The sequence below is a fragment of the Microtus ochrogaster genome, chromosome 7 (genome assembly GCF_000317375.1).
Source record: "Microtus ochrogaster isolate Prairie Vole_2 chromosome 7, MicOch1.0, whole genome shotgun sequence".
Lineage (NCBI taxonomy): Eukaryota > Metazoa > Chordata > Mammalia > Rodentia > Cricetidae > Microtus > Microtus ochrogaster.
The window spans coordinates 64,033,834-64,060,141 of record NC_022014.1 but is presented as its reverse complement, the minus strand read 5'-3'; the positions used below and the strand labels follow the sequence as shown (position 1 = coordinate 64,060,141).

Below are 26,308 nucleotides of genomic sequence, written 5' to 3'. Positions count from 1 at the left end.
TGTCCGGGGTCACTTAGAGAGTTGGGGGATGGTTACTGTACGTGGTGTCTCTGGACGAACATGACATGTAGCTCTCCTCCATAGTAAGACGATACAGTGTTTTGGGGAGTTGGGGGGGGGGGTCTTCTCTAAGCCAGTGCTCTCGGATCTTTATCTTCATGCCTGCTGGCTGCAGCAGATCTAACTATCTGGTCAACCCTGACTGTTAAGTTCCCAGTGTTTTAAATATGCTGAGGTCCTCTGGGTCTCAAACAGGTACCTGAACTGTAACAGTACGAGATGGGCCTCATCTGGGGAGGACTGGGGGTTAGATTGTGTTGCTTTTTATGTAACTGACCATATTCAGCACATACCCAGTGGGGCAGAGGATTATTTCTGCTGCAGAGGGCTTTCTTTTTTTTTTAATTTATTTATTTATTAAAGATTTCTGTCTCTTCCCCGTCACCGCCTCCCATTTCCCTCCCCCTCCCCCAATCAAGTTCCCCTCCCTTGTCAGCCCAAAGAGCAATCAGGGTTCCCTGCCCTGTGGGAAGTCCAAGAAACCCCCACCTTCATCCAGGTCTAGTAAGGTGAGCATCCAAACTGCCTAGGCTCCCACAAAGCCAGTACGTGCAGTAGGATCAAAAACCCATTGCCATTGTTCTTGAGTTCTCAGTAGTCCTCATTGTCCACTATGTTCCGCGAGTCTGGTTTTATCCCAGGCTTTTTCAGATCCAGGCCAGCTGGCCTTGGTGAGTTCCCGATAGAACATCCCCATTGTCTCAGTGTGTGGGTGCACCCCTCGCGGTCCTGAGTTCCTTGCTCGTGCTCTCTCTCCTTCTGCTCCTGATTTGGACCTTGAGATTTCTGTCCGGTGCTCCAATGTGGGTCTGCAGAGGGCTTTCTAAGAGCCACTGAGATATAGAAGGAAAATAAACTCAACCTCAAACTCAGTTTCTCTTACTGGCCTGTCACAGCCTGCTTCTGACATGAGGTCTGGGAGAATTCCCCACCCACCAGCAAGTAGCTGGATGCCAGCTGGGTGTTCCTAATCCCATTCGGTTCTGACAGTCTCTACCTGGAGACAGCCTCCAATCTCACAGGCAGAGAGCTCAGTCCCGGAGACCAAACCCTGATTTCCGATGCCAGTCACAAGCTCCAGGTGGCTCTGCCTGTGCTTCGGGTAGAGTTCCCAAATTTGATCAGCTTGCTGGAGGTATTCAGTCACTCAGGGGGACACTTGTGCTGGTTACGTCAAAGGACACAGATGAAAATGAGCACAGGACGGGTAAGTATGTGGGAAGGTGCGTGGGGCGTTTCTGTTCTCTCTGGGAACACCACCTTCCGCAACTTCCATGTGCGGCCAACCATCCGGAAGCCCTCTGGAGTTCTGTGAAGACTTTTTGGCATGAGCACTCTAGAAGCCCAAACAGCCACCTAGACCTACTGCTAATAGGCTGAGAGGGGAATCCCAACAAGGCTTGTCTGTTGAGATTCTTCTTAGCTTCCCTGAGCAGCATTCCTTCCTTCCTCCTCCCAGACACAGGGCAGGACCCCTTCTGAAATCGGAGGGTTATGGTCCATTATCAGATGACGTAGTTCTGAGAATTTCATGGTCAGCACCAATACAGAAAGTTGGCTGGGGGTAGAGGGGACTAGAGATTTTCTGGAATATTCCTCAGGAAAAAGAAATCACAGTTTCTATATCCTGATTTAGAGAGGGAGTTATGAGCCAGGAACTACTGTAGATGAAAATCGTGTGTGTGTGTGTGTGTGTGTGTGTGTGTGTGTGTGCGCGCGCGCGCGCCTCTGTGCATGCCTGTGTGATCACATATCACATGAGATATATAATATATGAAACATATTTGTGAGTTCGAGGCCAGCCTGGTCTACAGAGTGAGTTCTAGGACACTTGGGGCTTCACAGAGAAACTCTGTCTTGAAAAGAAAATTCTTGGCCTGATAGTTATTCTCACTTTATTTCTAAAGTTAGCCCATGAAAGACACATTCAATGGGTGTGGGGGTGGGGTCTTAGAGGGCCAGACATGCTGCTTAGTGGTAGGGCACGCATATAATGTAGACAAGCCTTGGGTCACCAGCAGAAAAGGGGAGGGAGAGGGGGAGTGGGGACAGAAGTCAAGAAAGGATTGGAGGAAGAAGGAAGGGGAAGAGAAAGAAAAAGGAGACAAGACTGCTCAGATTTTAGTCTGGCGACTTAGGCTTGGAGTAAAAAGTCATGATACAGAGGCTGAGCCACTGCAGGCAGCCCCAGACACCGCTGTAGGCCCAGGGAAGCTCAGGCGTGCCCCGACATTCTTCCATATGTTCCCGCCAAATTGATTTTTTTGAGGGAGGGGAAAACCCTGTGGAATTTCTGAGGAAAGGCGTGGCATCTCCTTCCAGCCCATGCCCTGTGCTACCCAAGAGGAGCCTGGCTAGCAGGAAGCAAGCTATCTGGAGAAGAAGGGATAAGAACTTCAGAAATACTTCTATCTGTGACATGACAAGCCCAGGCTCGCCCGGCAGAATGGGACATCTGGAGCATTTGACCCTGCCCCCTTACTGGCAGGCCAGTGGCCCAGTGTTAAATAACTTGCCCAGGCTCATGGCGCTGGGTGGGGCCAATGCAGAGCTATAACTCAGGCCTCAGACCCCAAAGCTCCTTTGCCTGCATCTTTGGGCTCTCCCAGCCTGTGCACACTGCGAGCTTGTGTGGCCAGGGCATCTGGTCTCACCCAGGTTTTCTCTGCTTTCTGAGATTCCATCTCTTTCTGTGGCACCCCACTGAGGCTCCTAGTATGATCCTCGTCTCTTTTCAGCAATGAAAGTCCTTCTGCATCTCCCGGCCCTTCTAGCTTCCCTGACCTTGCTCCAGACAGCAGTGGCGGCCAGTAATGGTAAGTGTCATACTGTATTTGCTTCTTGGAATAAGGCTGGGATAAAAGCACTAGGAGCTGGGTGGCTGCAGACAATACAGATTCATTCTCACGCATCCCGGAAGGCTGGAAATCCAAGAGGAAGGTAATGGAAGGGTCACGATCCTCCTGAAGGCTCTAAGTGGGGTGGAGTGGAGGGGGTGGTCCTTTGCCTCTTCTGACTTCTGATGGTTCTAGGCATCTTTAGTATCCTTGGCTTGTAGCTACCTCCCCACCCCCGGCTCTACATGCCTTCTCTCCGTGTTCTTTCCTACATCCGTTACTCTGGACTTTGGGTTTCCCCTAATCAGCATGTCCTCTGAATTGATCTCATCGGCAGAGACTGTTTGGAAATAATGCTGAATTTCCAACCGGACACCGTTTAACCCACTACAGTCTCCTCACGGGGAATAGAGGCTGCCTCTCATAATCCACAGCCCACCCTTATGAGGACTCAAGGAACACAGCTCTCCTTTATGTGTCCTTGCCTTCCTTGCTCCGAAGTCCTGGCTATGGTGTAAATTCTGATAGGCTTGCTTAAGGGTCCACAAGACCATCTCACCAGAAACCAGGCAGCCCAAGAGTGGTCACACTGCACGTCCTGTTGTCCTGTTCCTGGGGACACCCTATTGTCCTCTCCTGGACACTCCCCTGGAATTCCAAAAAGTAATTTTGACATCTTGCTGAAGAGCAGACTAGACTCTTCCCATTCTTTACCGCTTTCTTTTAAGTCTATTATTCTCAACCTGTGGGTCGCAACCCCTGTGGCGAGTTGAACGGACCCTTTCATGGCTGTCACTTAAGACCATTGAAAATATCAGCTGTTTACATTATAATTCATAGCAGTAGCAAAATTACAGTCGTGGAGTAGCACAGAAAATAATAATGGCTGGGGAGTCGCCATAACATGAGGAACAGTATTAAAGGGTCGCAGCATTAGGAAGGTTAAGAACCACGGCTTAAAGGGGTCTTGTAAAATATCCTTGATCCCCCCACCTGCTCAGGTTTGAGAGAGGAGGTCACGGCTGAGAGGGAAGCATCTCAAAAGAGTGATTTGTGGTATCCTGCCTTCTGCTTTTCCCTCCCCAAGCTTCCTCAGTGAGCGCCGCTGCCACCCTGCGCGAAACAGTGGATGAGGTCAAGGTCTGGGTCAACAAGGCCTTCCTGGATTCCCGGACCAGGTAAGTGAGACACGTGTGCACGTGTGTGTGGGCTCCCTTCTCTGGCTTCCTGTGAATGACAAGGGCACCCAGACCAGCCCCAGCAAGTCAGTGAGCCAAAGCAATTATAAACTTGCCTTGCCACCGCTCTCCACCCCACCCCCACCAAGTATGCAGCAAACAGGAACAGTAGCTTCCAAATCCTAAAATCCCAGCTTCTAAGGGGCCTCAAGGGGGACGTCTAACATTGCCCTGCAAGGACTTCCCTCCACGTGGCCCAGGTTCCCTTTGGTTACGCCTGCCAGATTCAGAAGGTTTTTCTTTTATCTACTATAGTCTGCCTCGGGTCAGTGCAGGGAACTGATGAGAGAAGTTCTCTCAAGGAAGTCGCAGCATAAAGCAAACGTAAGTGAGAACACGGTTTGAAGTCTAGCCTCAGCCTGACCGATCCACCACCACCCAGAGATTCCCAGGGTATAAGGTGTACTGTGGAGTCTGTCCCACCTTGGAACAAGGGTGTAGAGTTTCCAGATAGCCACGTGTGGCTGATGTGGCCCCAGGCTTGGGGCTCCCGTGGCAAGAGTTAAGAATGCTGGTGCTATTGCTGGGAACCTCCAACCAGGCAGCCGCCAGAGTTCAGGAGCAAAGCAAAACAAGTCTACAGGGGTGAGCGTTTGGGGGCTGCACCCACAGTAGCTGGGCAAGGAGCACATAAACCCTCCTGATGGATCGCAGACCAAGATGCCACCCACTCTGGGAAGGGGGCTGGGACTCGAGAAACTGCAATGTGGACCAGGCTCTCCCCTCAGGAAATCAGCCTTCCACCAGTAGAGTTGCTGAAGAACAAGAACCGTCTGCGGTCAAGCCTGGCGGCGCAGTTCTATAATCCCAGCTACTCAGGAGGCTGGGGCAGGAGGATGGCAAGTTCAAGGCTAGTCTTGGCTATGGAGTGAGTTCAAGGGCAGCCCAGGCCATCAGAGACTCAGTAGGCTCCTGTCTCAGGAAAAGGGGAGAGCTGAGAATGCAGCTCAGTGAGAGAATGCTGGTCTAGCAAGTGCAAAGCCTAGGGAAGCTAGGAAGGGGCGTGGCCACGGCATCGAGCAGAAGGCATCTTCAACCCTTCATAGTTCTGTTTCTAGATCGGGGCTTTTCTCAGCCTCATCCCTGGATGAGCTCTCTATTCCACGATTCTTTTGGTGGCTTTTAGATTGCTTTTAGTCCCGCAGAAATGGTATCATTTCAGGACTTCAAGGGTCAGCCGGAGGAGGTAAAATCCCAAGCTGATGACTGCCTTGGTTCTGAAGCCCTGGGCTCTGTGGTGACGAGAGGGGGCCCAGAGGTCCTCTCCCTTCTTCCAGAACTCCTCCGACGCTCCTTGGGGGCTGAGCAGAAAGAGGAACAGGGAAGCCGGGGATGGTAACTCCACCAGTCCTGAACAGCTCGGTGGCTTGTGTACTTCTTTTCTGAGTACACAAAGAAATCAATTACCAACTCAAAGACCTGGAAAATTCTCTGGCCTGCTTTGAGCACTCCAAGCCTCTGTTTGGGGTGTCTGGCTTTAGACCTGACCCCACCCCCTCTGGACTATTGAGCGTACTGTCTCATAAAAACAGAAAAAAGACGTGTGTGGTATTGTGTGACTTTAATCCAGGCACCCAAGGGTCAGAGGCAGGCATGTCTCTGTGAGTCTGAGGCCAACCTGGTCTACATATCAAATAGACTAGCCAAAGCTGTTGCATGGCAAAAGCTTGTGGGTTTTTTTTTTCTTTTCTTGTTTCGTTTTTGTTTGTTTTGTTTTGTTGTTGTTCTATTTTGGTTTGGTTTGGTTTGGTTTTTTTGAGACAGGGTTTCTGTGTAGCCCTAGCTGTCCTGGAACTCACTTTGTAGACTAGGTTAGCCTCAAACTCACAGAGATCTGTCTGCCTCTGCCTCCCGAGTACTGGGATTAAAGGTGTGTGCTACCATGCCTGGCTTGTTTTGTTTGTTTGTTTGTTTTCAAGGCAGCAAAAAGACAGCCTGGTTCTCTTCAGGGAGGTTAGGCCAGGGCTGGCCTCCTTTCGCCTTTCTCCTCAGTCCTTTGATAAGCCTTAGCCCCGTTAGCACTCTTACTGGAGCTATTGGCCTACCGTGAAGAGATAAGACAGGCATTACAGCCAGGGAGATAAATACTACCAGAGGCTGGTTTTGTGAGAACCTAAGCCATTTTCAATATTTCAGAGCTCTAGAGACAGAGGCTTTATAGAGAAATCCTCACATACAAGGAAACTGAAGCACAGTTAGGCAATAGGGTACTTTCATGTCCCTAGCCTCCCCAAATTGCCATAGAATTCAGGGAAGAAGGCTATAGGGATCCTTGTATTGCACGTGGAAGATAAAGAGCTAAGGTTTAGCTTGGCATTAGGCAGGGTGCTTCTGTCCACAGACGCCACACCAGTTCTAAGGCCAGATGCATGCACAGAACCAGAAGCCCTCAGGGGTCCTGGTCCTAGAACTCTTTTTTTTAATTAATTAATTTATTTATTACATATACAATACTCTGTCTGTGTATATGGCTGCAGGCCAGAAGAGGGCACCAGACCTCATTACAGATGGTTGTGAGCCACCATGTGGTTGCTAGGAATTGAACTCAGGACCTTTGGAAGAGCAGGCAATGCTCTTAACCTCTGAGCCATCTCTCCAGCCCCCCCTAGAACTCTTAAGTTATAAGGCTCAGGAGTGACCTGAGTTCTCAAGCCTGGATTCACCCACTGTAGGATCTGGGTGGTCTTAGGATGCCCATCTGGTTCTGACACGGCCAGTCAGGTACACTCTTCCCGCTGGATTTCGGGAATCTTCTGATCCATCCACCAGCTTTACTTAAGGTCAGACTTAACTACGCTTCAAGGCCACTGTGGCTTCCTTCTCCCCTTAGGAGAGGTCTTTCCAGTGGCAGTGGCAGAAGAGACAAGAGGAAGGGTACTGAGAGCCTGTGTTTACTCCTCAGATCCCTTAGGTCTTCCCCCTGCTCACACTCCCCTGCACCTCTCCTGAGAGCCACCGGCACACTTTGGCAGCTCACAAGGCCCCATTGGTTCCTACTGTAGGCTGAAGACCGCCTTGACCACCCAGGCTCCCACCACCCGCCACCTCTCAGGGTATCTCAAACAAGCCAAAGGCCGGACGCGCACAGCCATCCGCAATGGGCAGGTGTGGGAAGAGTCTCTAAAGAAACTGAAGAAGGCGGTGACCTTGACAAATGTCACAGGTACAGACAACTCACAGCCCTGTAATGACAGGAAAGGATCATGAGTACAACTGAGGCCACCAAAAGCTGCTAGAAACTCTCTACACAAAGGCGTTTCTGTCTTCCTTCTTAGCTAAACCCAAGGGCCATACTGGCAGAACTCAGAGGGCCTCCGGGGACAGCTAGGCCAGTGTCCCTTTTGCAGGTGAAAGAACTCGTTGTGACAAGGTTATAGTGCCAACTGATAGAGAAGAAATATCTGTGCTCAGTGTGTTATGGTGGTTTGTAAGGATTCTGCCTGAAGGAAATGTCAAAGTCAATAAATGGGGTTTCTGGCCCTAAGCCAGTGTCCTGTGGGTGAAGGCAAGACGTAAGCCACCAGTGTCATATGGGTTTGCTGGGAGCATCTCAAGAGATGAAACTTCTACCCTGTTCTGGGGAACACTGACCTGTGTTCCGATTCCCTGCCTGTTGCCAGTGTCTCAGAATCCCTGTTTGGGGTTCTCTTCTTTTTCAGGCCAAGGCCTGGATTTGACTTCGCTCTCATGGGAGGTGGGCTGTGATCCCCCTGCTAAGGCAGTGACTTGTGATATAAGCAACCCTTACCGAACCATCACTGGAGACTGTAACAACAGGTGACCCTACCAGCCATTCCCCCAGCAAGCATCTCTGCCCCTTGGACCTTGCAGGCACAACTGTTGGATCTCTTTGAAGAGTACCCATCTCCAATGATGTCACTGTGGTCCACTGGGAACAGTCCTTTCAACCAAGGCAGACAGTCCCATGCCTCGGTGGGGTTAGAAAATTTCAGAACCCCACAGTGCAGAGGGCCCCTCCTCCACATCCGTTTTCCCTCCTGCAGAGTTCAGGTTAAGGGCCGCAGGGTGAAGGCAGTGAGCCAGGAGGCTACCTGCCGAGGTTGAGAGCTGTCTTGCTGGGTTTCAGGAAGAATCCAACGCTGGGATCCGCCAATAGGGCGCTGGCTCGATGGCTGCCCGCGGAGTACGAGGACGGGTTCTCCCGCCCCTTTGGGTGGACGCCGGGGAAGACGCGGAACGGCTTCCCTCTCCCGCAGGTGAAGGAGGGCGGGGTACAGGATGGGAGGCGATGAGCCACACACAAGTCAAAGCACCCTAAAAAAAAAGAAAAATGGAGGCGCAACTGAAATTAGGACTGGCTCCCTGGCGATATGTGCCCAGAACTGCCACGAGAGGGCAGCAGAGCCTGGAGCCCAACCAGGTGGTGGTGCTAATGTCCCAAGTCTGATACCCTGGGGTCTCCCAGGCAGATGGTTTCCTTGCTCTATTCTATTTGCGCTTACCCTGTCCCAGCCCCTGGCGTGCAGCAGCTGTCGTTTTACTGCTGGTCTGATCTGTTGGCCTCATCTGAGTTGGCAGCCCCTCCCCAGGGGCCTTCTTTCCATGCCCAGAATCCTGGCACTTCCTCACGGGCATGACAGCATCTGCTTGCCTTGGTTTTCTCTCTCCATAGTAAGGACGCTTGACCATTGTCCAGTCGCACAGACCGAGGTTCAGTGCCATCCCTATCCCTTTGTAGGCGCAGGACAAGCGCTCTAAGACTGTGTCATCTACAAAGTTCCCATGCATCCCACCTCACATACGCCTGTGGGGATTGCATCGTAGGTCCCCACCAAACTGTGGTTGAATCTGAATCTTCAAAGCATGCTTTGTTCCGACCTGACCCCCTTTCCCTCCATGTGCAGCCCCGAGACGTCTCCAACCAGATCCTTGGCTATCTGAATGAGGAGGGTGTTCTGGACGAAAACAGATCCTTGCTCTTCATGCAGTGGGGTCAAATCGTGGACCATGACTTGGACTTTGCCCCTGAAAATGAGATGGGGAGTGATAACAACTCCAAAGCCCAGTGTGATGAACACTGTCTCCAGGGAGACAACTGCTTCCCCATCATGGTAAGCCTCTGCAGCCAGATCTATGTCCCTGGCAAGCCCCGGGCAACTTCCCTGCAGCACACATTCCCAGCCCAGAGATGGGGATCTTGTGAGAGCTTTGAATGCTAACATCATAGCTTCCTATCCATTCATGTGCTCATCCATCCACTCAGGAATTAGACAATAACCTACTCTATGCCAGGGACTATAGCGACACTAGGGACTCAAAGGGGAGATACTATGCTTGCTCTCAAGGACAAAGGCTGGCACGAAAATGAGCATGTGAACTGTTGACAGAATTGGGACATTTGGGGTTGTCTGTACCCCCACCCAGCAGCATCTGAGTCTCCTGGGAATCTCAGGCCTCCCTGCCAGATGTTGGGAGACAGAGTCTGCATTTTATTAAGATATTTTATCAAGACATATCTGACCCACCCACCCCCACTTCCCGCCATGGGGTTCATCCTATATTTAGTGTGTGGAGCACTGCTATATGCTGCCCTGAAGGAAGACTTCTCTTTCCCAGAGGGAGCTGAAAGTAGCCGTGTGACCAGTGAGCAGCAAGGACACGGAATGCCCAGCAGGGGAGAGGGGCTTCCAGTGGTCACCTCTTCTTAAGTGTGCATTTAGAGAGGTATTTGTTTACTTAGGAAAACAAATCAAGACTCTGTGCTGTAGTGAAAAAAAATCTGAACCAAGGGCTGAGGCCGATCTGGACTCGAGTCTCACGTCTCTCCCGCCTAGTTTGTAGGTGCTGAGACAAGTTAATTTATTGAGACTGTTTTCCGTGTGTAAGAGACTCACGGGCTCTCTGAGGGACAGAATGAGATGCGGTATGCGTTCTGGCTGGCACATGGAATTCCAGGGTTGATATTTCAGTAGTAATTACTAAAACGCACATCATATGCTGCTTGCCTGTCGAGGGCTCTCAGGAAACCCTGCCTTTTCTGAGCTCTTGCTGTGAAAGAGTGAGTCACTTTCTGCTCGTGTATGTCAGGATAGAATGAACTCTGGGCCCCGGGAAGTGTAACATCAGTTGGAGGCATCTAGGGCCAGAGTCTGGCAAGCATCCCACAGTGGTACCGTGAGCATCTTTTCAACCAGACTGACCCTGGGAAGGGTGGTCAGGGCGCTGACGTTTTGCCCTTGTGCAGTAACTCCCAAACCCCTCTCTCTACAGTTTCCAAAGGGTGACCCTAAATTGAAGACTCAGGGGAAATGCATGCCTTTCTACAGAGCTGGATTTGTCTGTCCCACACCACCCTATCAATCCCTGGCCCGAGAGCAAATCAATGCTCTAACCTCTTTCATGGATGCTAGCTTGGTATATGGTTCTGAGCCAAGCCTGGCAAATCGACTTCGAAACCTCAGCAGCCCCTTGGGCCTCATGATTGTCAATGAAGAGGTCTCAGACCATGGACTGCCCCTCCTGCCTTTTGTCAGTGTGAAGCCCAGCCCCTGTGAGGTCATCAACCGCACTGCTGGAGTGCCCTGCTTCTTGGCAGGTGAGTCTAGCCTGGGAAGAAAGAAAGGGGCTAAAGGACAAAGAGATCACCAAAGGAGCCTGCTCCATCCCAGCATTTTCCCAGAAAGATGCCCGAAGACATCACTGTCTGTAGCACTGAGCTAGGGATAGAGAAAGGGCCCAGATAAAGAATCTAAGAACATGTGTTCGCTGTGGAACAAGATAAGTCCAGAAAATAATACAAAGAAAATCCACATAACCCCATCATCCACCAATATTAGTCATTAGTATTTAAATATAAACCTTTCTTGCATGATCTAGGACAGGCATAGTTCTAGCCCAGCTTGGTGGCACAGTTCTGAATCCCACCACATTCCTCACTGCCCATCTGCTTGTCCCTCTCCCCCTGATCACCTTAAAGGAGAGGCTTTGGAGAGAGTCTTGGGGCTCCATCTTTCTTTGTGAAGGTCCCTGGTCCTGCTTAGAACCCATCTTCCTGCCTTCTGGGCTTTTAGGAGACTCCCGAGCCTCGGAGCAGATCTTGCTGGCCACATCCCATACACTCCTTCTCCGGGAGCACAATCGATTAGCCAGAGAACTGAGCAGAATCAACCCTGAGTGGGATGGTGAGAAGCTCTATCAAGAAGCCAGGAAAATCATGGGAGCCTTCATACAGGTATGGAGACAGGAGAGCCTGCCACAGCCAGCTGCCTGCTCCAGCACCCACCTCTGCTTTCTGTTGGGTTATTTCCAGCTGCCTGCTCCAGCACCCACCTCTGCTTTCTGTTGGGTTATTTCCAGCTGCATTCCTTACTCCTTCCTCTCTTCTGCTTCTCTCCAAGAGTCTGATCTGTTGTAGGAGGCCACTTGTTTGTTCCCAGCTGCTCAGCCCCAAAATAACCACACAGAAACTATATTGATTAAATCACAGCCTATAAGCTCTAGCTTCTTATTGGCTAGCTCTTACATCTTAATTTAACCCATTTCTATTAAGCTGTGTATCACCACATGGCTGTGGCTTACCAGCAGAGTTCTGTTAGGTATCTGTCTCCAGCAGGGGCATGGCTTCTCCCTGACTCTGCCTTCTTTCTCCCAGCATTCAGTTTAGTTTTCCACACCTACCTTTATTCTGCCCTGTCTAGGCCCAAGACAGTTTCTTCATTAACCAATGGTATTCACAGCGTACAGAGGGGAATCCCACATCACTGATCAGCTCCCTGTTTTAAAATGTATCCCCGACTGGAATAGTCAAGGCTCTGGATTCAATCTGAAACTCTGCAGCAAATAAATAAAATATCCATGTGTTTGTGTGTGTGCTTGGGGTGTGTGCACACATGACTGGGGGGGGATATGCATGTACATATGTGTACATGGAGGCCAGAGGTCAGACTCCCTCATGTATCATTCCTCCAGAGAGCCAAACAAATACGTTAGCTTTGAACTTACAAAGTAGGTTAGGCTGGCCGGTCCACAAGCTCCAGGGCTCTACCTGCCTCTGCCTCCCCAGCTCTGAGACGACAAGTCCATGCTACCATGCCCAGCTTATTTTTTAAAAATGGGTTCTGGGAATCAAAGCCAGGTCTTTGGGCTTGCAAGGCAGAGATCCCTACTGACCTAGCGGTCTCCCCAGTGCTGTATGAAATCCTTATGGATTGACTCCATTTGACTCCTGTTGGTATTGACTCCTGTCGGATTACCTTTGCTCACGCTAAATGTGGCTTTCCTGATTATTGGCATTACCGAACATTTTAGTGGCTCTAACACCATCTGAATCTTTACTCGACCTTGTCATTACCCTGCTTAGGTTTAGCGCATGGGTTCTGGTCTGCTTTTGTTTCTGCTCCAATGACAGTCTGGTTCCGGGACTTTCCAGTGCCCCTCTGGTCCACTTCATTTTTCCAGTGCATGTGAGCTTTCCTCTCCGTTCCTGCTGGTGCTGTCTTCAGGGCACCAAAGTTTCTTCTTTTCTGGCTGCCTGCTGTTGCTAAGCAACCTCTGATAGAAGCAGAAACCACCATGCCTGGGTCTCCTTGGTGAAGAGCCATCCTCCACTGCCCCACAGAAGATAGAGACTGTCCGTGGCCTGGACTGAGGAGCAGGGGAGGCTTGGTTAAGGCTCTCGAGGGCTTGGCGTGTGAGGCAGGAGTTGGGGCTCTCTGCTAGTCTGTCTTGGACTTCCCTGGCCCTTGGTCTCTGAAAAGAAAAAGCAGACATTTCTTGGCTTCTTTTTGATATTTCTGTTGGAGGTTTCAGGCCACCAGCCTCTTCTACACCCAGTTCAATCTGGGGGCATGTAGAACTCACCACGTGGTCATCCCTCAAATTCAGGGTTCCTCAGACAGCTCATATTCTTTTCTAGCTTTCAGAGTATCTTCTTTAAATTTTACCTTCTGGATCTGTGTGTGCAGTCCAGGGAAGGGGGCATGAGGTCCCCTGGAGCTGAAGTACAGACAACTTTCTGATAGGTGTGTTGGGAACTGAACTCAGATCTTCTAGGAGAGCAGCAAGTGTTCTTAACCACAGAGCCATCTCTCCAGTCTCCCTAGGTCTCATGTTGCTCAGGCTGGCCTCAAACTCACTGTGTAGACAAAGCTGACCTTGAACTCCCGATCCTCATGCCTTCACACCGCCAGTACTGGATTATTAGAGATTCATATCGCCACAGCCATGCGTTGCTGTTGTCGTTTTAGGGTTGTTTGTTCGAATTGGAAATAGAAGTCTCACTATGTAGCCCAGACTGGCCTCAAATTGTCAAATCTCCTGCCTCAGCCTCTGGAATGCTAGGATTATAGACATGGCTCACCACATCAGCTCAGCATCCATTTATTATTTCCTGTAGAAATATTGCCAGGATATTTAGTTGCAATAGAGAGGAGAACGGAAAATAAGGCTGTGACACCTTGTTCTAAAACCAGAGGATACACACACTTCTGCTTTTAATTATTAAGTTGACCTATCTCCATATAAAATATTGGAGCCAGAAATCCTGGTGCTAAAGCAGAAAGTATCAGATTGAAGTGCCTAATTAGTATAACCTAATTGGGAAGATATCATGAGAATCAGATGAACGGATGCCACGATTGATTAGCAATGTCTGCCATGGTCATAGGAATGGAAACCGGGTACAGATGCTATCCATTTGCCCTCTTGGCAGTAGTTCCTCTCCAGCCTCCCATGGCAGAGAGGTTTACACCTTCTCATGTCCTCCCTCATGACTTGTCTCTCCCTTCAGATCATCACCTTCAGGGACTATCTCCCCATCTTACTGGGGGATGAGATGCAGAAGTGGGTCCCCCCATACCAAGGCTACAGTGAGACTGTAGACCCGCGCATTTCCAATGTCTTCACCTTTGCTCTCCGCTTTGGCCACTTGGAGGTCCCTTCTGCTATCTACCGCCTGGATGAGAATTATCAGCCATGGGGTTCAGAACCCGAGCTCCCCCTGCACAATCTCTTCTTCAACACCTGGAGGCTGGTCAAGGATGGTGAGTCTTCTCAGGGAAGTGCTCTGGCCTGAGCCTCTCATTCTCCAACCGGCTTGTAGGGACTCCTGGTATGAGTGAGAATCACCTTCCAGACACTTCCTGTGTGACCTTGGACGAGGGAATCCATCTTATTGAGCCTTAGCTTCCTTGTTTGCAAAATAAGGGTAAAGTGGGACCCATCTCATAGGATAACAAATTGAATGAGAGAGATGTGTAGCGCACCCTAAGACACGAGACGTGATTGGTAAGTGACAGCGGCTTCTTCCTGTGGCTTCCCATGTGCATGTCTAAGGTTCTTCCACCTTTTCCTGCCCTAGGCATCTCTGAACTCAGAAAACAGAATTTGTGAGCTTGGAAAATTGTTCTGTTCTAGAACCTTCTATCTCCATGAGGTGTCATAGACTGGGTGCAGCTTTCTTATTCCTCAGATAAAACTGACTTTCCTTCACGCTTAGCCAAATGGGGCTGACTCCTGAAGACATATGATCCCTCTTCCTCTGGAGGAAGGTGTGGAAGATGAAGGAACTGACCCCATGAAATAAAACATGAAAAAACCTCTTACTATTCATTGAACCATCAACCCCTGAGTGCCCTTCTCTGTCACCTCAGAAAGTCCAGCCTGGTCTCCTCTCACCCTGGCACAAGGAGAGGCTGCATTGTGCTCTTCTCTTCCCACCCCCAGCCAGAAATGCCCCTGTCGTTCCCATTTCCTATTGAGAGAAGGTATCTGAGGCAGGGAGGGCCCAGCATTTAAGATGCCCTCACCCTGTTCCTAGCTGAAGGATGACCTCTTGGTGTCCCCCTGCAGGTGGAATTGATCCTCTGGTTCGAGGCCTGCTGGCCAAGAAGGCCAAGTTGGCACACCAGGACAGGATGATGACAGGGGAACTCCGCAACATGCTGTTCCAGCAGACTCACACCATCCATGGCTTCGACCTAGCTGCCATCAATATCCAGCGGTGCCGAGACCACGGGCAGCCTGGTGAGTGGGTCTGAAGGATCACCTGGTCTGGAGACATTTTTGCTCCCTTCTGGGGCTCCTGGAGGCTCTGCTCTGGAACACCAAGGAGCTAATGGATCCTGAAGCAAGAGACAAGTCCATTTTTAAAAACCCACAAAGACATCCCAGAAATGGAATCTTTGTTTTCCTAAGGCAGAGGTGTGATGCACAGCTGTTGCTATCTTAGTGCCTTGGAAGAGAATGAGAGCAGCAACTATGCATTTAATCAGTTTAAAAGCCCAGAATAGAAGCACCAAATACGGTGGTATCAACATGAAATCCCAGTTCTCCAGAGGCCAAGGCCAGAAAATTGTCTGTTCAAAGCTAGCATGAGCTCTGCAGAGAAACCTTAACAAAAAGAAGGGGAAAAATGGAGGGAAGGATGGCAACCTAGTGGAGTTTTTCTCTGCACACACGGAATACAATGTTGCTGCTACTAAGAGACAGATTGCTTGAGTTTGAATCCCAGCTGTACCATTTACTACTTGTCTGAGATGCTTTTCTCATTTTCCCATGGCAAGCTCAAGGAAAGATGGGCTGAATCTGGCTCACAGTTTGAAGGTACAGGCAGCCCATTGCGCAGGAAGGCACCGTGTCAGGGGCATGAGACAGCTGCTCACAGTGAAGCCGTGGTCGGGAAGCAGTGAGAGATGGGTGTGGATACAGCATCCCTCCTCTTTCTTTATGCTCAGCGTGGATCTCACCACAGTAATTTACTCTATCTAGAAACTCCCTCGTGCGCAGGCCCAGAGATGTCTCCAGAGATGTTCTAGATCTTGTCACATTGACAATCAGTATCAAATATTACACTAGTCATAGGACTTGGGGCGAGCTTCAGCTGCTTTGCTCTTATTCGTTTGCATGGCTCTTGTATGGGTGCTTGGACCCACACATGGAGAGTCGCAGGTCAGCTGTCAATCCTTGCCCAAGATGAAAAGTGATGCATTATATTTCCCTTGTCCTAAGAACTCTGATCCCATACTTTCTCAGCTTCTGAAGGTGGAGTGGTTACATTCCCCAGGGAAAACATGAGCGCGAAGTCCCTGGGGTGAGCCAACCCCATCTTTTCTCCCCTAGGGTACAACTCCTGGAGAGCTTTCTGTGGCCTGTCACAGCCAAAGACGCTACAAGAGCTGAGTGCTGTGCTGCAAAATAAGGTGCTGGCCAAGAAGCTGCTGGATCTCTATGGAACCCCCGACAATATTGATATCTGGTTAGGGGCCATTGCTGAACCCCCGGTCCATAGGGGTCGGGTAGGGCCTCTCCTCACCTGCCTCCTGGGCCAGCAGTTCCAGCGGATCCGAGATGGAGACAGGCAAGTGACATCACTGTCTGGGGCAGGAGGAGCCCTTTCCTAGGCAGGGGTCCCCAGTGTCCTTCATGAGGTCTGACTCCATATGTCACCCTAGGAGGGGTTTTCCATGTTCCCAAGAATGTGCTTTGGCAGTGGAGGGAGCAGGTAGCCACTGCACTGTGTGACACGACCCTGCTCTGTCCTTATAGGTTCTGGTGGGAGAACTCTGGAGTCTTCACAGAGAAGCAACGGGACTCTCTACGGAAGGTGTCCTTCTCAAGACTTGTCTGTGATAACACCCGCATCAACAAGGTCCCACTGAACCCATTCCAGGCCAACACCTACCCCCAGGGCTTTGTGGACTGCTCTGCTATTGATAAGTTGGACCTCTCCCCCTGGGCCTCAGTGAAGAAGTAGGACCCTCCTGCCCACGGCTTCTTACGTGGCACCTGCCTGTGGTCCAAGATATCATTTCAAACAAGTTCAATCACCTGTTCCTGTCAAATTGGGCACCTAAGTCCACGTCTTCAAGTCTCACATCCTCCAGACGATGGTCAAAGGCTGTCTGAGCCTTTCCAGCTCTTCCACGAGGCCCCCACCACTTCCACGCCACCCTCTCAGGCTGTGGGAACCCTCCTCTAACTAGATGCCTCTCCAGCTTCCCTGAATGAATGTTGGCTGAGGCTGTGACCTCTGACCCTTATGTTTCCTCCTGTCCTCCCAATTTAGATTATAAGCATTCTGAGCCAGAGACCCCCGCCTGTTTCTGGGTATGGCTTGTGGCACTCAGCATGGTATTAACCACATAAAGTGCCCAATAAACATCCAGCTGTTCCTTCCTAGGGGCAGGCCTTGCAACCGCTGTGTATAAGGAACTGGGTGTTTACAGTCCAGATGTGTCAGGCTGCTAAGAGGTCCTGGGCACCAATCAGTCTGACGGGGAGGAATAGTGACCGAATCAGAGGTGCAAGAGCTCTCAAAGCAGGGAGGAGGCAAGGGGCTTCTGGGGGAAAAAGCAATGTCACAGAGCAGTGAGAGAGTGAATCGGGGTGACAGTGCTGTGGGGTACCATGGGTAACCAAGCTTCCTGGGCTTCCCAGGAGCTAAAACTGATCTCGTCAGTCCTCTGAGAAACACCCTATTCATCCTGGAGAGTCCCTGGAGTCTGACAAGCTTCTGAAGTGGCAGCTCCAGAACATTCTTTTGGTTGTGGCCCAATGTGGGCCAATCTTTAATTTTTTTCATAGTGTCTCAACTAGGTCTCAGGTGGACCTTGAACAGACTATTACATAGCCCAAAGTAGCTTCCAATTCTCTATCCTCCTAAATTTAGGTGACTTCAGCCTCCTTAGGGCTGGAATATACTACTATGGCATGGTTGACATTCTTTTTTTTTTTTGTAATATTTATTTATTTATTATGTACACAACATTCCTTCCATGTGTGCCTTCAGGCCAGAAGAGTGCACCAGATCTCATTATAGATGGCTGTGAGCCACCATGTGGGTGCTGGGAATTGAACTCAGGACCTCTAGAAGAGCAGCCAGTGCTCTTAACCACTGAGCCATCTCTCCAGCCCATGGTTGACATTCTTAAAAAAAAAAACCCTCCAAGGTCTGGAGAGATGGGTCAGTGGATAAGAGAACTGGCTACTCTTCCAGAGGACCCTGGTTCAATTTGCAGCACCCACAATGCTGCTCACAACTGTATGAAACTCCAGAGGATCATATGCCCTCTTCTGGCCTCTGCGAGTACTGCATGCATGTGGCATCTAGGCACAGTGCAGGCACAATACCCATAGACATAAATAAACAAAAATCTAAAAGTAAATAAATAAATAAAAAGTGAAAAGAGACACTCCAATGAAAAAGCTCTAGCTCAGTCTTAACACCATAGAAATTGTCCCTTGCCTGGCCTGATGGTGCAGGGGAATCATAAATTCAAGATTGACCTGTGCTACAGAGTAAGCTCAAGGTCAACTTGGCCAATTTGGCAAGACCTTGTCTCAAAATAAAAAAGGGCTGGAGATGTAGTCCAGTGCCTGACTGTTAGCCTAGCACACACAAGGTCCTGGGTTCAGTATCAGCACCCCAGAGGGAAAGGACCCTACAGGGGAAGGCCAGACAATCAGAGATCTGTTTCCCCTTGATTGCCTGGGCAGTCCTTGATCCTAGCCTTGTTCTGCAACCCTCCCAGCACCAGCCTTGGATGAGGCCCCCTCTATGATCATCCCTGTCCTCAGTGAGTTAAGAAGAGAAGTACCTGTCCCGTTGCTCCCCACAGTGAGTACCTAGCTTTACCTCACCATTTTCTCATCATCGGCTCCAGGGATCCCTCCCATATGTGAGAATCCGGGAGAGAAGGAGCCTGCCAGCCCACTACAGGCCAGCTTGACAAGATCAATGGCCAGACACACTCCTCTGCTCACTGGAGCCTGGAGCAGTGAATCATCTGTCTCCTTGAGAACCCCTGAGCCACTCACTGTGCTGCTTTGCAGAGACACAAGGGCCTCCACTCTCCCAACAAAGCCTCCCCACCAGACCTCAGCCTTCCATCCCACTGGGTAGCATTTTGTCCTCTTTCCTTCCCAGAATCTGACACAGAACGAGCAAGTGGCCAACATGTGCCAGAGCAATGAACAAATGGTGGCCACATTCCAGTTCCACAGAGCGGTAGAGAGCAGGGGTGAGGGGTGAGGGTCTGCTCAGTGCGGCCTGGCCTCAAGACTTCTAAAAACCCGCCACCACCCTCCTCACACGGACTTCCCAGCCAGAGGAGGGCTTCTCAGTACCATCACTCCAGAAACACAAGGCTACAGGCCACACTGCCCCAGGTTCACAGACCGGAGGGAACCTTCCACCGAGGTCGTAGGCCCTTCGTAGACACAGAACAGATCCCATGCATAGTGTTTTATTAGTGTAAACTTCAGGTACAAACGAATTGTATAGAAAAGTCAAGGGCCTTGGTTCTTCTCCAGAAAGACTCCTGTGAAGAAAGAGCAAGAGAACAGAGTAAGGAAGGAGAAGCTATGGACTGAGCTGGGCTGGCCTAGGCCCATGACACAACCACACAGGCCAACCGCTAACTGCATCCCTCAAGAGGCCACCACCTTGTTTCCACCAACCAGAATATGATCAAGGACTTGGCATTCATCTTTTTGCCTCTATTTCCCAAGCCTAGCACAGTGCCCGGCCCATGGTAGAGGCGCAGTGAGTGAAGAACTGGATGGTTCACTAGACCTTCCAACAAGCCAAGACTGCTTTTATTTGTAAGGAAGAGAACTCATCTTAGAGTAAATTTCCCAAGTTATAGTTTTATGCTACAGGGTTAAGTCTGCTCGCTGCCTCCCATGTTCTTAATATTGTCATGAGCAGTAAGCGCAGACTCAAGTGATTGACATACACATGGGCACATCAAATAGTGCCCATGCTCAAAGACAATACACATGTGAAATGTTAATGTGCATATGTTGCATATACAGACATGCAGACGCATCTATGCAAACATACAAGTACACACACAAGTGAATATCCAGTCATTTGGCACCCACAAAATCCACAAGGATGGGTTCACTTAGGAAAGAGTTCTCTGTGGTTCCAAGTAGACAACCAGAAACACCCTTCAGTACAGCAGTCCCTTACCCAGGATCTAAGCCTCCCGCCAGGAAGCCAGGTTCAGCCTAGGGATGGAGCTACAGTTGACAAAGTCTCGTGGGTATGAGTTGGACATGAAGATGTTGTTCTTGGACACAGTGGTGATGCCAGTGTTGTCACAGATGATGCGAGGAAAGGAGATTCCAGCCAGGGCCTGTCTCTGCTGGGCACTGAACACACCTGGGTTCTCCCACCAAAACCTGCATGGGAGCATCATGGACACCATATCTGAGGATGCTCTGAGGGAGAGTATCCTGGGTTGGGAGGACATCGCCTGGCTTGAGCTGCCTCCTAAGTGTGAGAGGGCCATGGGAGATTCTGCCCTACAGCTCAGGAGAGCTCCAGGTCCTAGGCAGTGCCTACTAAGCACAGAAGACAGGAGCATGACTTCTTGGATATGTCTCTTGCTCCTGTCCAGTGGTCTCTGGGCCCCTGTGCCGTGCATGCAACCACAAGGATAGAAGAGAGCCTGGGTGGCATTTGTGATTTGTTCTCTTGATTGGACACCTTTGTATAATACTCCTAAAGGTGTCATGCAAGTTAGATAAGAACTAGACATGGAGATGCTCAGGGCCATGATGGAATGACATCAAAGAGAGACAGAACTAAACTGTGACTATCCACATGGTGACTGAGTAACGCTGAGAAGCCCAGAGGAAATATTAAGAGTGGCATTTTGGGACCGGCAAGATGGTTTGGTGGGTAAGGGCACTTGCCACCAAAGCTGACAACCTGAGTATCATCACTGAAGCCCACATGGTGGAACCAACTCCTTAAGTTGTCCTCTGAGCTCCACCTGAGTGCTGTGGCGTGCACATGCCTCCCAGCCCGAGTCTGTGCCCCCGAGCCATCCCACAGCTTCCTTACCGATCGCCATCACGTAGCTTCCTAAACTGAGTGCCAATGAGACAGGCAAGGAGCTGACCTACTCGGCCGTTGGGCTCCAGGGACTCAGACACACCACCCATCCAGATGTCAATATTGTTGGGTGTGCCATACTGTGCCATCAGTTTCTGTGCCAATCCCAGGTTCTTTAGCACCGTGCCAAGCTCGCCCACTGTGCTGGGCTGTGGAAGCCCACAGAAGCGCCTCCAGGCATTGTATCCTGCATTGGGTCAGAGAACAGGTAGCTTTAAAGGGACCCTGTCCTCCAAGGTATAGAGAATACTGGCAACAGCAGGGGAGATCTATACAGATGTTCAAAAGTCCACCTCGGCGTACACACCAGAAGCAGAGAGGCGCCCTGAAGGGGTGACTGGCTCAGGTCAAAGTGCGCAGTTGGGCTGCCCCAGACCCCTCACTGTCTTTTCCTTTCTCTCTCTTCGGCAAACCCAGTTGTCACGAGTCCCACCATGCTACTTCCAAGAGGCATGGAAATAGCCTATTGTCCCTTGGAGCCATCCAATGCCTCTCTCTCTGACCCAGAGAGTGACAGTGTGTCTCAGAGGCCACTTATGCTCCTCCACAACAGAGGCATGGACTTTTGGGTTAGGTTGATTCGCTTGGGTCCAAGCTCCAGATCTGTCATTGACTTGACTACAGCACACAGCCAGGCTCTGAACCCTAGTTTCCTAATTAGCTCCTGCCCTCGAGTTCATGAATGCATTAGAGGGACCTGATCATGGAAACAGATTTCCAGATCACGGAATGATACCGTTTCCAACTGCAGTGCAGGATACAAGAGTCCAGCTTGCAAAGATGCCAAGAGAGGCTAAGATACGCCTGTGGGGGGCCTGGAAAGGGCAGGGCAGCCTCAGGTGCTTCCTGAGAGCAGGAGAAAGAGCCCTGCGCAGGACGGGAAGCTGTCAACTACCCAGGAGGTGATCTGGAGTTGAGACTGCTCCCTCACCTGGGAGGCCGTGATCTCTGCTGCGCTGCATGTTCAGAGCGGGCAGGTCCAGCCCAATCCTCATAACCTGCACGAAGAGTCGCTCCCGGATCTCATCCACCACAATCTGGTTCTGGCGGTTCAGTTTGGCAGGGGTGGCCATGAGGCCTCGGAGGATGGGGTCAATGCCACCTGGGACAAGAGAGCAAGGCGAAAGGAAGGATTCGCTTGGTGCCAGATCCTAGGTGCACTCTAAGGATTTAGAGAAGAGGTCTAGGTACATGTAACACTTGAAACCAAGGTGGCCACCTGTGAGCAATCCTCAGAAGGCAATCTCTGACATTAGGGTTCATAAGCTTGGGATGACCCCAGCCCTAGCCTCTTGGGTCAATGAGACTGCAAACCCATGCAGGATCCCCAAAGAAGTTATGGAAAGATTTCTTCCCAGCCTAGTCCCCTGCAGCAGAATCCATGCCATCCTGCCCTCAGCTGCTGGCCTCTCTCAGGTACCACTCACCTTCCAGCACAACTCTCCAGCTAGCAAAGAAGACCTTGCTGAGTGGGACCTGAGGGTTGGGCCCCGTGGGCTGGTACTGATTGTCCAGTCGGAACATGAAGGGTTGGATGAGGGTGTGGCCATAGCGGAAAGCATTGGTGAAGACATTGGCGATGCGAGGGTCTACTGAGTCATTGTAACCTCGGTACCTGGGTAGGTACTTCCTCATGGCTGCTGGCCCTAACACCAAGGGCAGGTAGTCCCGGTACGTGATGATCTAAAACAAAGTCACGTGGGAGAGCTGTCTAGTCACTCCTCCCTGCAGTCTCTGGCTTGGGGGACCAATCCCACCTGCCTAGGATCAGGGTCGGTCTTACATCCCACAGCCTTAGATCTGAACTTAACAGAGTGGAACTGCAGGACATAAACAGAGCTCTGCTGTCCCTGGCTATGTGACCTTACGTCATTTATTAAACTCTCTGACCCACAAATGCAAATGAGGGATAAATTATACCACTGTCTCTCTCACAAGATTAAACAAAGTTGGTCACTATAATATCTCTCTTGCCTATAAGTTAGTAGTGTCTCATGTCTCATGGAGAGCCAGGGACGTTGAAATAACTGAGATTATTCACAGTGCCCAGCAATAGCCTGCACACAGTAGGGCTTGGTGCAGGTGTGTAGCAGGACAGAGGTCTGCTCTGGTGTGATGTCCTCAGTGAAGGGAAAGGTGTGACGGTCTCCCTCTGGATCCAAGGCTGGCATTGCCTCTGAGGCTGAAAGGAATCCCACTCGTGAGTGTGAGTGTACATCAAACCCCACCTTCAGGCCTTCACATCTCTCTAAATCTAGCAAAGGCATGTGTGCATGTGTGAATTCATGGCCTTGCGTGTGTGTGTGTGTGTGTGCGCGCGTGCGCCTACCTGCGTGTGTGGTGTATGTGTGTACGTATGTGTGCGTGTATGTATAATTACTTACATTTTGGGGAGAATGAGAGTCAATGCAACATCAAAAGTTGGAAAACAGATGTAGGAACACTGCCCAGGGGTGGGGGACTCAAAATGATAACAAGTGGGCAAAGAGCCAATAGTGACAGTGTTGTTTCTGCTTCAGAGCCTCCATAGTAACAAACTATAGAGACGATCTCTGAATGACCCTCCCAACGCCATCCCTAGGCCCTCAGGAAAGACATCCTGGGAAGACAGAGGGAAGGGATTGCCCTTGCCAAGCATGTCTCAGAATCTGCCGGGTGTTTCTCTTTGACTCCTTTGAGCCTTGCAGTATTATGGATAAAGGAGTCAGTGTTCAGCAGGGACAGTAACTTGCCCAGAAACACATGGCCAGGCTGCTGTAGGACAGCCTACCTGGACCATGGCCCCCACGATCTTCCGGGCCTCCTGGTAGAGCCTTTCCCCACTCCAGCGAGGATTCAGGCGCTTCAGCTCTATGGCCAGCCGGTTATGCTCTCGAACGAAGAGGGTGTGCACAGAGGTGAGCTCGGGCATCTCACTGGAGCGCATGTCCCCTTAGGAGAACAAAGTCTTCATCACATCTATGGTCTCCTTCCCCTGTCCAGCAAAAGCCTTCAGTGGCTCTCCTGTGCCTGTTCTCCACCAGCCTTATCACACCAGACTCACAGTTCAGCTCCAGGCTGACGTAAAGCTTGGAAACGCTGCGTTCCTTCCTGTAGCCTTGTCCAACAGCCATCAGGTTTGACATTAGGAACTCCTTAAGCATGAGGTCCAAGGCTTGTGCCTTTCTGTATTTTACCCTTTGCTACACACACACATACACACACAATACTCACACACACACACACACTGCACACACACACACACACTACTCACGCACACCCCAAAGCATGAACTCTCCTAAGAACCAATAGTCAGCTTATTGTCTTGATTTGGTGTAAGCCAAAAAGTAGTATGCATGTTTTCTGCAAAAATTAAATGTAACCTCGGAATCCTTCACAAAACAGGACCCCCAAAGCTCCCACTATTTGAACATAGTTGTCAGTAGCATGCTTACTATAGGCTGATGCTATAAGTTTGCATCAAAACAAGTACCAAACTAGCTAAGACCAACTATACAACCCAGTCTACATCACAAAGAAGAGGGTGGAGTTCTGGGTGGGACCACAATACCTGCCCTAATCCTATCCCCTACTGCCTGGTGTGTCCATTTGAAATCCCATCTTCTGTCTTCCTAAGAAACCAAAATGACGAAGAGGTGATATTCTGTGACAGTATCCACTAGAACTTTCTGGGGTGATGAAAACAATCTCTCCTCCACTGCCGGTAGGGGACTGCTGAGCCCTCAAAATGTGGCTGCTACAAAAAATTGGATTTGGTTTAAAATCATTTATTTATTTATTTCAAGACAGGGTCCTCACTAAGTATAGCTTTGACTGTCCAGGAGCTCACTCTGTAGTCAAGACTGGCCTTGAACTCACAGAGATCTCCCTGCCTTTGCCTCTTGAGTGCTGGGATTAAAGGTGTGTGCCACCAAGCCCTACTAAATATAATTTAAGGGGATGGAGAGATGGCTCAGTGGTTAAGAGCATTGCCTGCTCTTCCAAAGGTCCTGAGTTCAATTCCCAGCAACCACATGGTGGCTCACAACCATCTGTAATGAGGTCTGGTGCCCTCTCCTGGCCTGCAGGGATACACACAGAACGTTGTATACATAATAAATAAATAAATATTAAAAAAATAACTTAAAATTAAAATAACCATGTGTGGCTACTGGCTCCAGACTGGGCAGTGTAGTTCTAAAGGGCGAGGGCACACATTCCTCTCTGTCCTTTCTATTCTGTCCCCAAGGGACAGCTCAGCTCTCTCTTTTCCATAACATAGAGGAGGAAGAAAGAGAGAAAGAGATGATACAGGCTCCTTGACAGCCCTGTGTCTCCATCTTAGACTGATAGGGTAGAGGGGTGTGTGTGTGTGTGTGGTTTGTTTTTGTGGTTGTTATTTTCCTTTCTGTCTCTATCCAAATGGTTACCAAGGCAACTAGACTAACAAGATGGTGAGACCAGTGTCTCTCCTCACAACCCACAAGCTGATCACATATAGGCTCCACAGGCAACACCTCTATGCCACTCTAGTCCAGACCCCAGGCTGACCTGCCAGGAAACAAGGGATGCCAGCAGAGCGGTTGGTGAGGAGGCAAGGGTCGTCGTGTAGGTTGTCAAAGGGCAACAGGGCCCTGCCATTGTCTTGGAAGCGGGTATTGACAGCCAGCAGCCCGAGCTGGTTGGTGAGGTTGCGCAGCCTCCTGGCCAGCGGGTCCTCGCTGCCATACACCGTGCTGGCATCCACGAAGGCAGTGAGTGCGTTGATCTGGTTGCGAATGGTGATGTTGCTCCCAGTGCACGCTGGGCAGGAGCGGAAGAAAGGGATGCAGTCCTCTTGGTTCCTGATTCGAGGGTCATTGGGTGGGATCTGTGGCACAGAGAGAGGCTAGCCTGGCTTTTGTGGACAGTGACAGTGGGCATGTGTGGCTTATATCACGCCAGAGAGCATGCTGACTCCCTCCAGCATGCAAGGAACCTCTCATGGACCTATAGAATTAGTGGGGCTCAGCTAGCAGAGATACTGAGGTTTAGGGGTGTGACAAAGAATACATTGAATGGTATGCGGAGATGCCTTTGGGGTTCGGCAAGGCCAGTCCTCTGAACCTTCTTCACTATGCGTCTTTATCCTCTTCTTCCAGGTTTCTGCCTTTTCCTCTAGGTTCCCCATCTGTCACCCTTCCCCTGTCTGTCTATCTCCCTCTCTGTCTCTGCTTTCATTCTCCCCAGTCCCCTCCCTACACAGCAGGGGCCTCAACCCTGACCCTGACAACACGTGCACACACACACACACACACACACACACACACACACACACACACACACACACA

The 26,308-nt window shown here is 50.4% G+C and overlaps 2 protein-coding genes across 2 annotated transcripts in view; one reads left to right on the top strand and one right to left on the bottom strand.

Annotated features, from left to right (window-relative positions):
- Nucleotides 1–2,800: 2,800 nt before the first annotated feature.
- Nucleotides 2,801–16,847, top strand: Lpo (lactoperoxidase). Its single transcript, XM_005350497.2, has 12 exons — nt 2,801–2,882; nt 3,994–4,075; nt 7,138–7,298; nt 7,795–7,912; nt 8,223–8,352; nt 9,001–9,207; nt 10,367–10,691; nt 11,167–11,327; nt 13,884–14,136; nt 14,945–15,118; nt 16,214–16,451; nt 16,640–16,847. Exons 1-12 carry the CDS (start codon nt 2,801–2,803, stop codon nt 16,845–16,847), a joined length of 2,139 nt encoding a protein of 712 aa, XP_005350554.1.
- A 3,229-nt stretch (nt 16,848–20,076) lies between these two features.
- Nucleotides 20,077–26,308, bottom strand: part of Mpo (myeloperoxidase) — an 8,632-nt gene continuing 2,400 nt past the window's right edge. The window contains exons 7-12 of the mRNA XM_005350496.2: nt 25,530–25,848; nt 23,770–23,930; nt 22,427–22,682; nt 21,931–22,101; nt 20,949–21,186; nt 20,077–20,281 (exon numbers count right to left, since the gene is read on the bottom strand). Of these exons, the coding sequence (XP_005350553.1) occupies nt 20,077–20,281; nt 20,949–21,186; nt 21,931–22,101; nt 22,427–22,682; nt 23,770–23,930; nt 25,530–25,848 (1,350 nt within the window). The remainder of the gene's footprint in view (nt 20,282–20,948; nt 21,187–21,930; nt 22,102–22,426; nt 22,683–23,769; nt 23,931–25,529; nt 25,849–26,308) is intronic.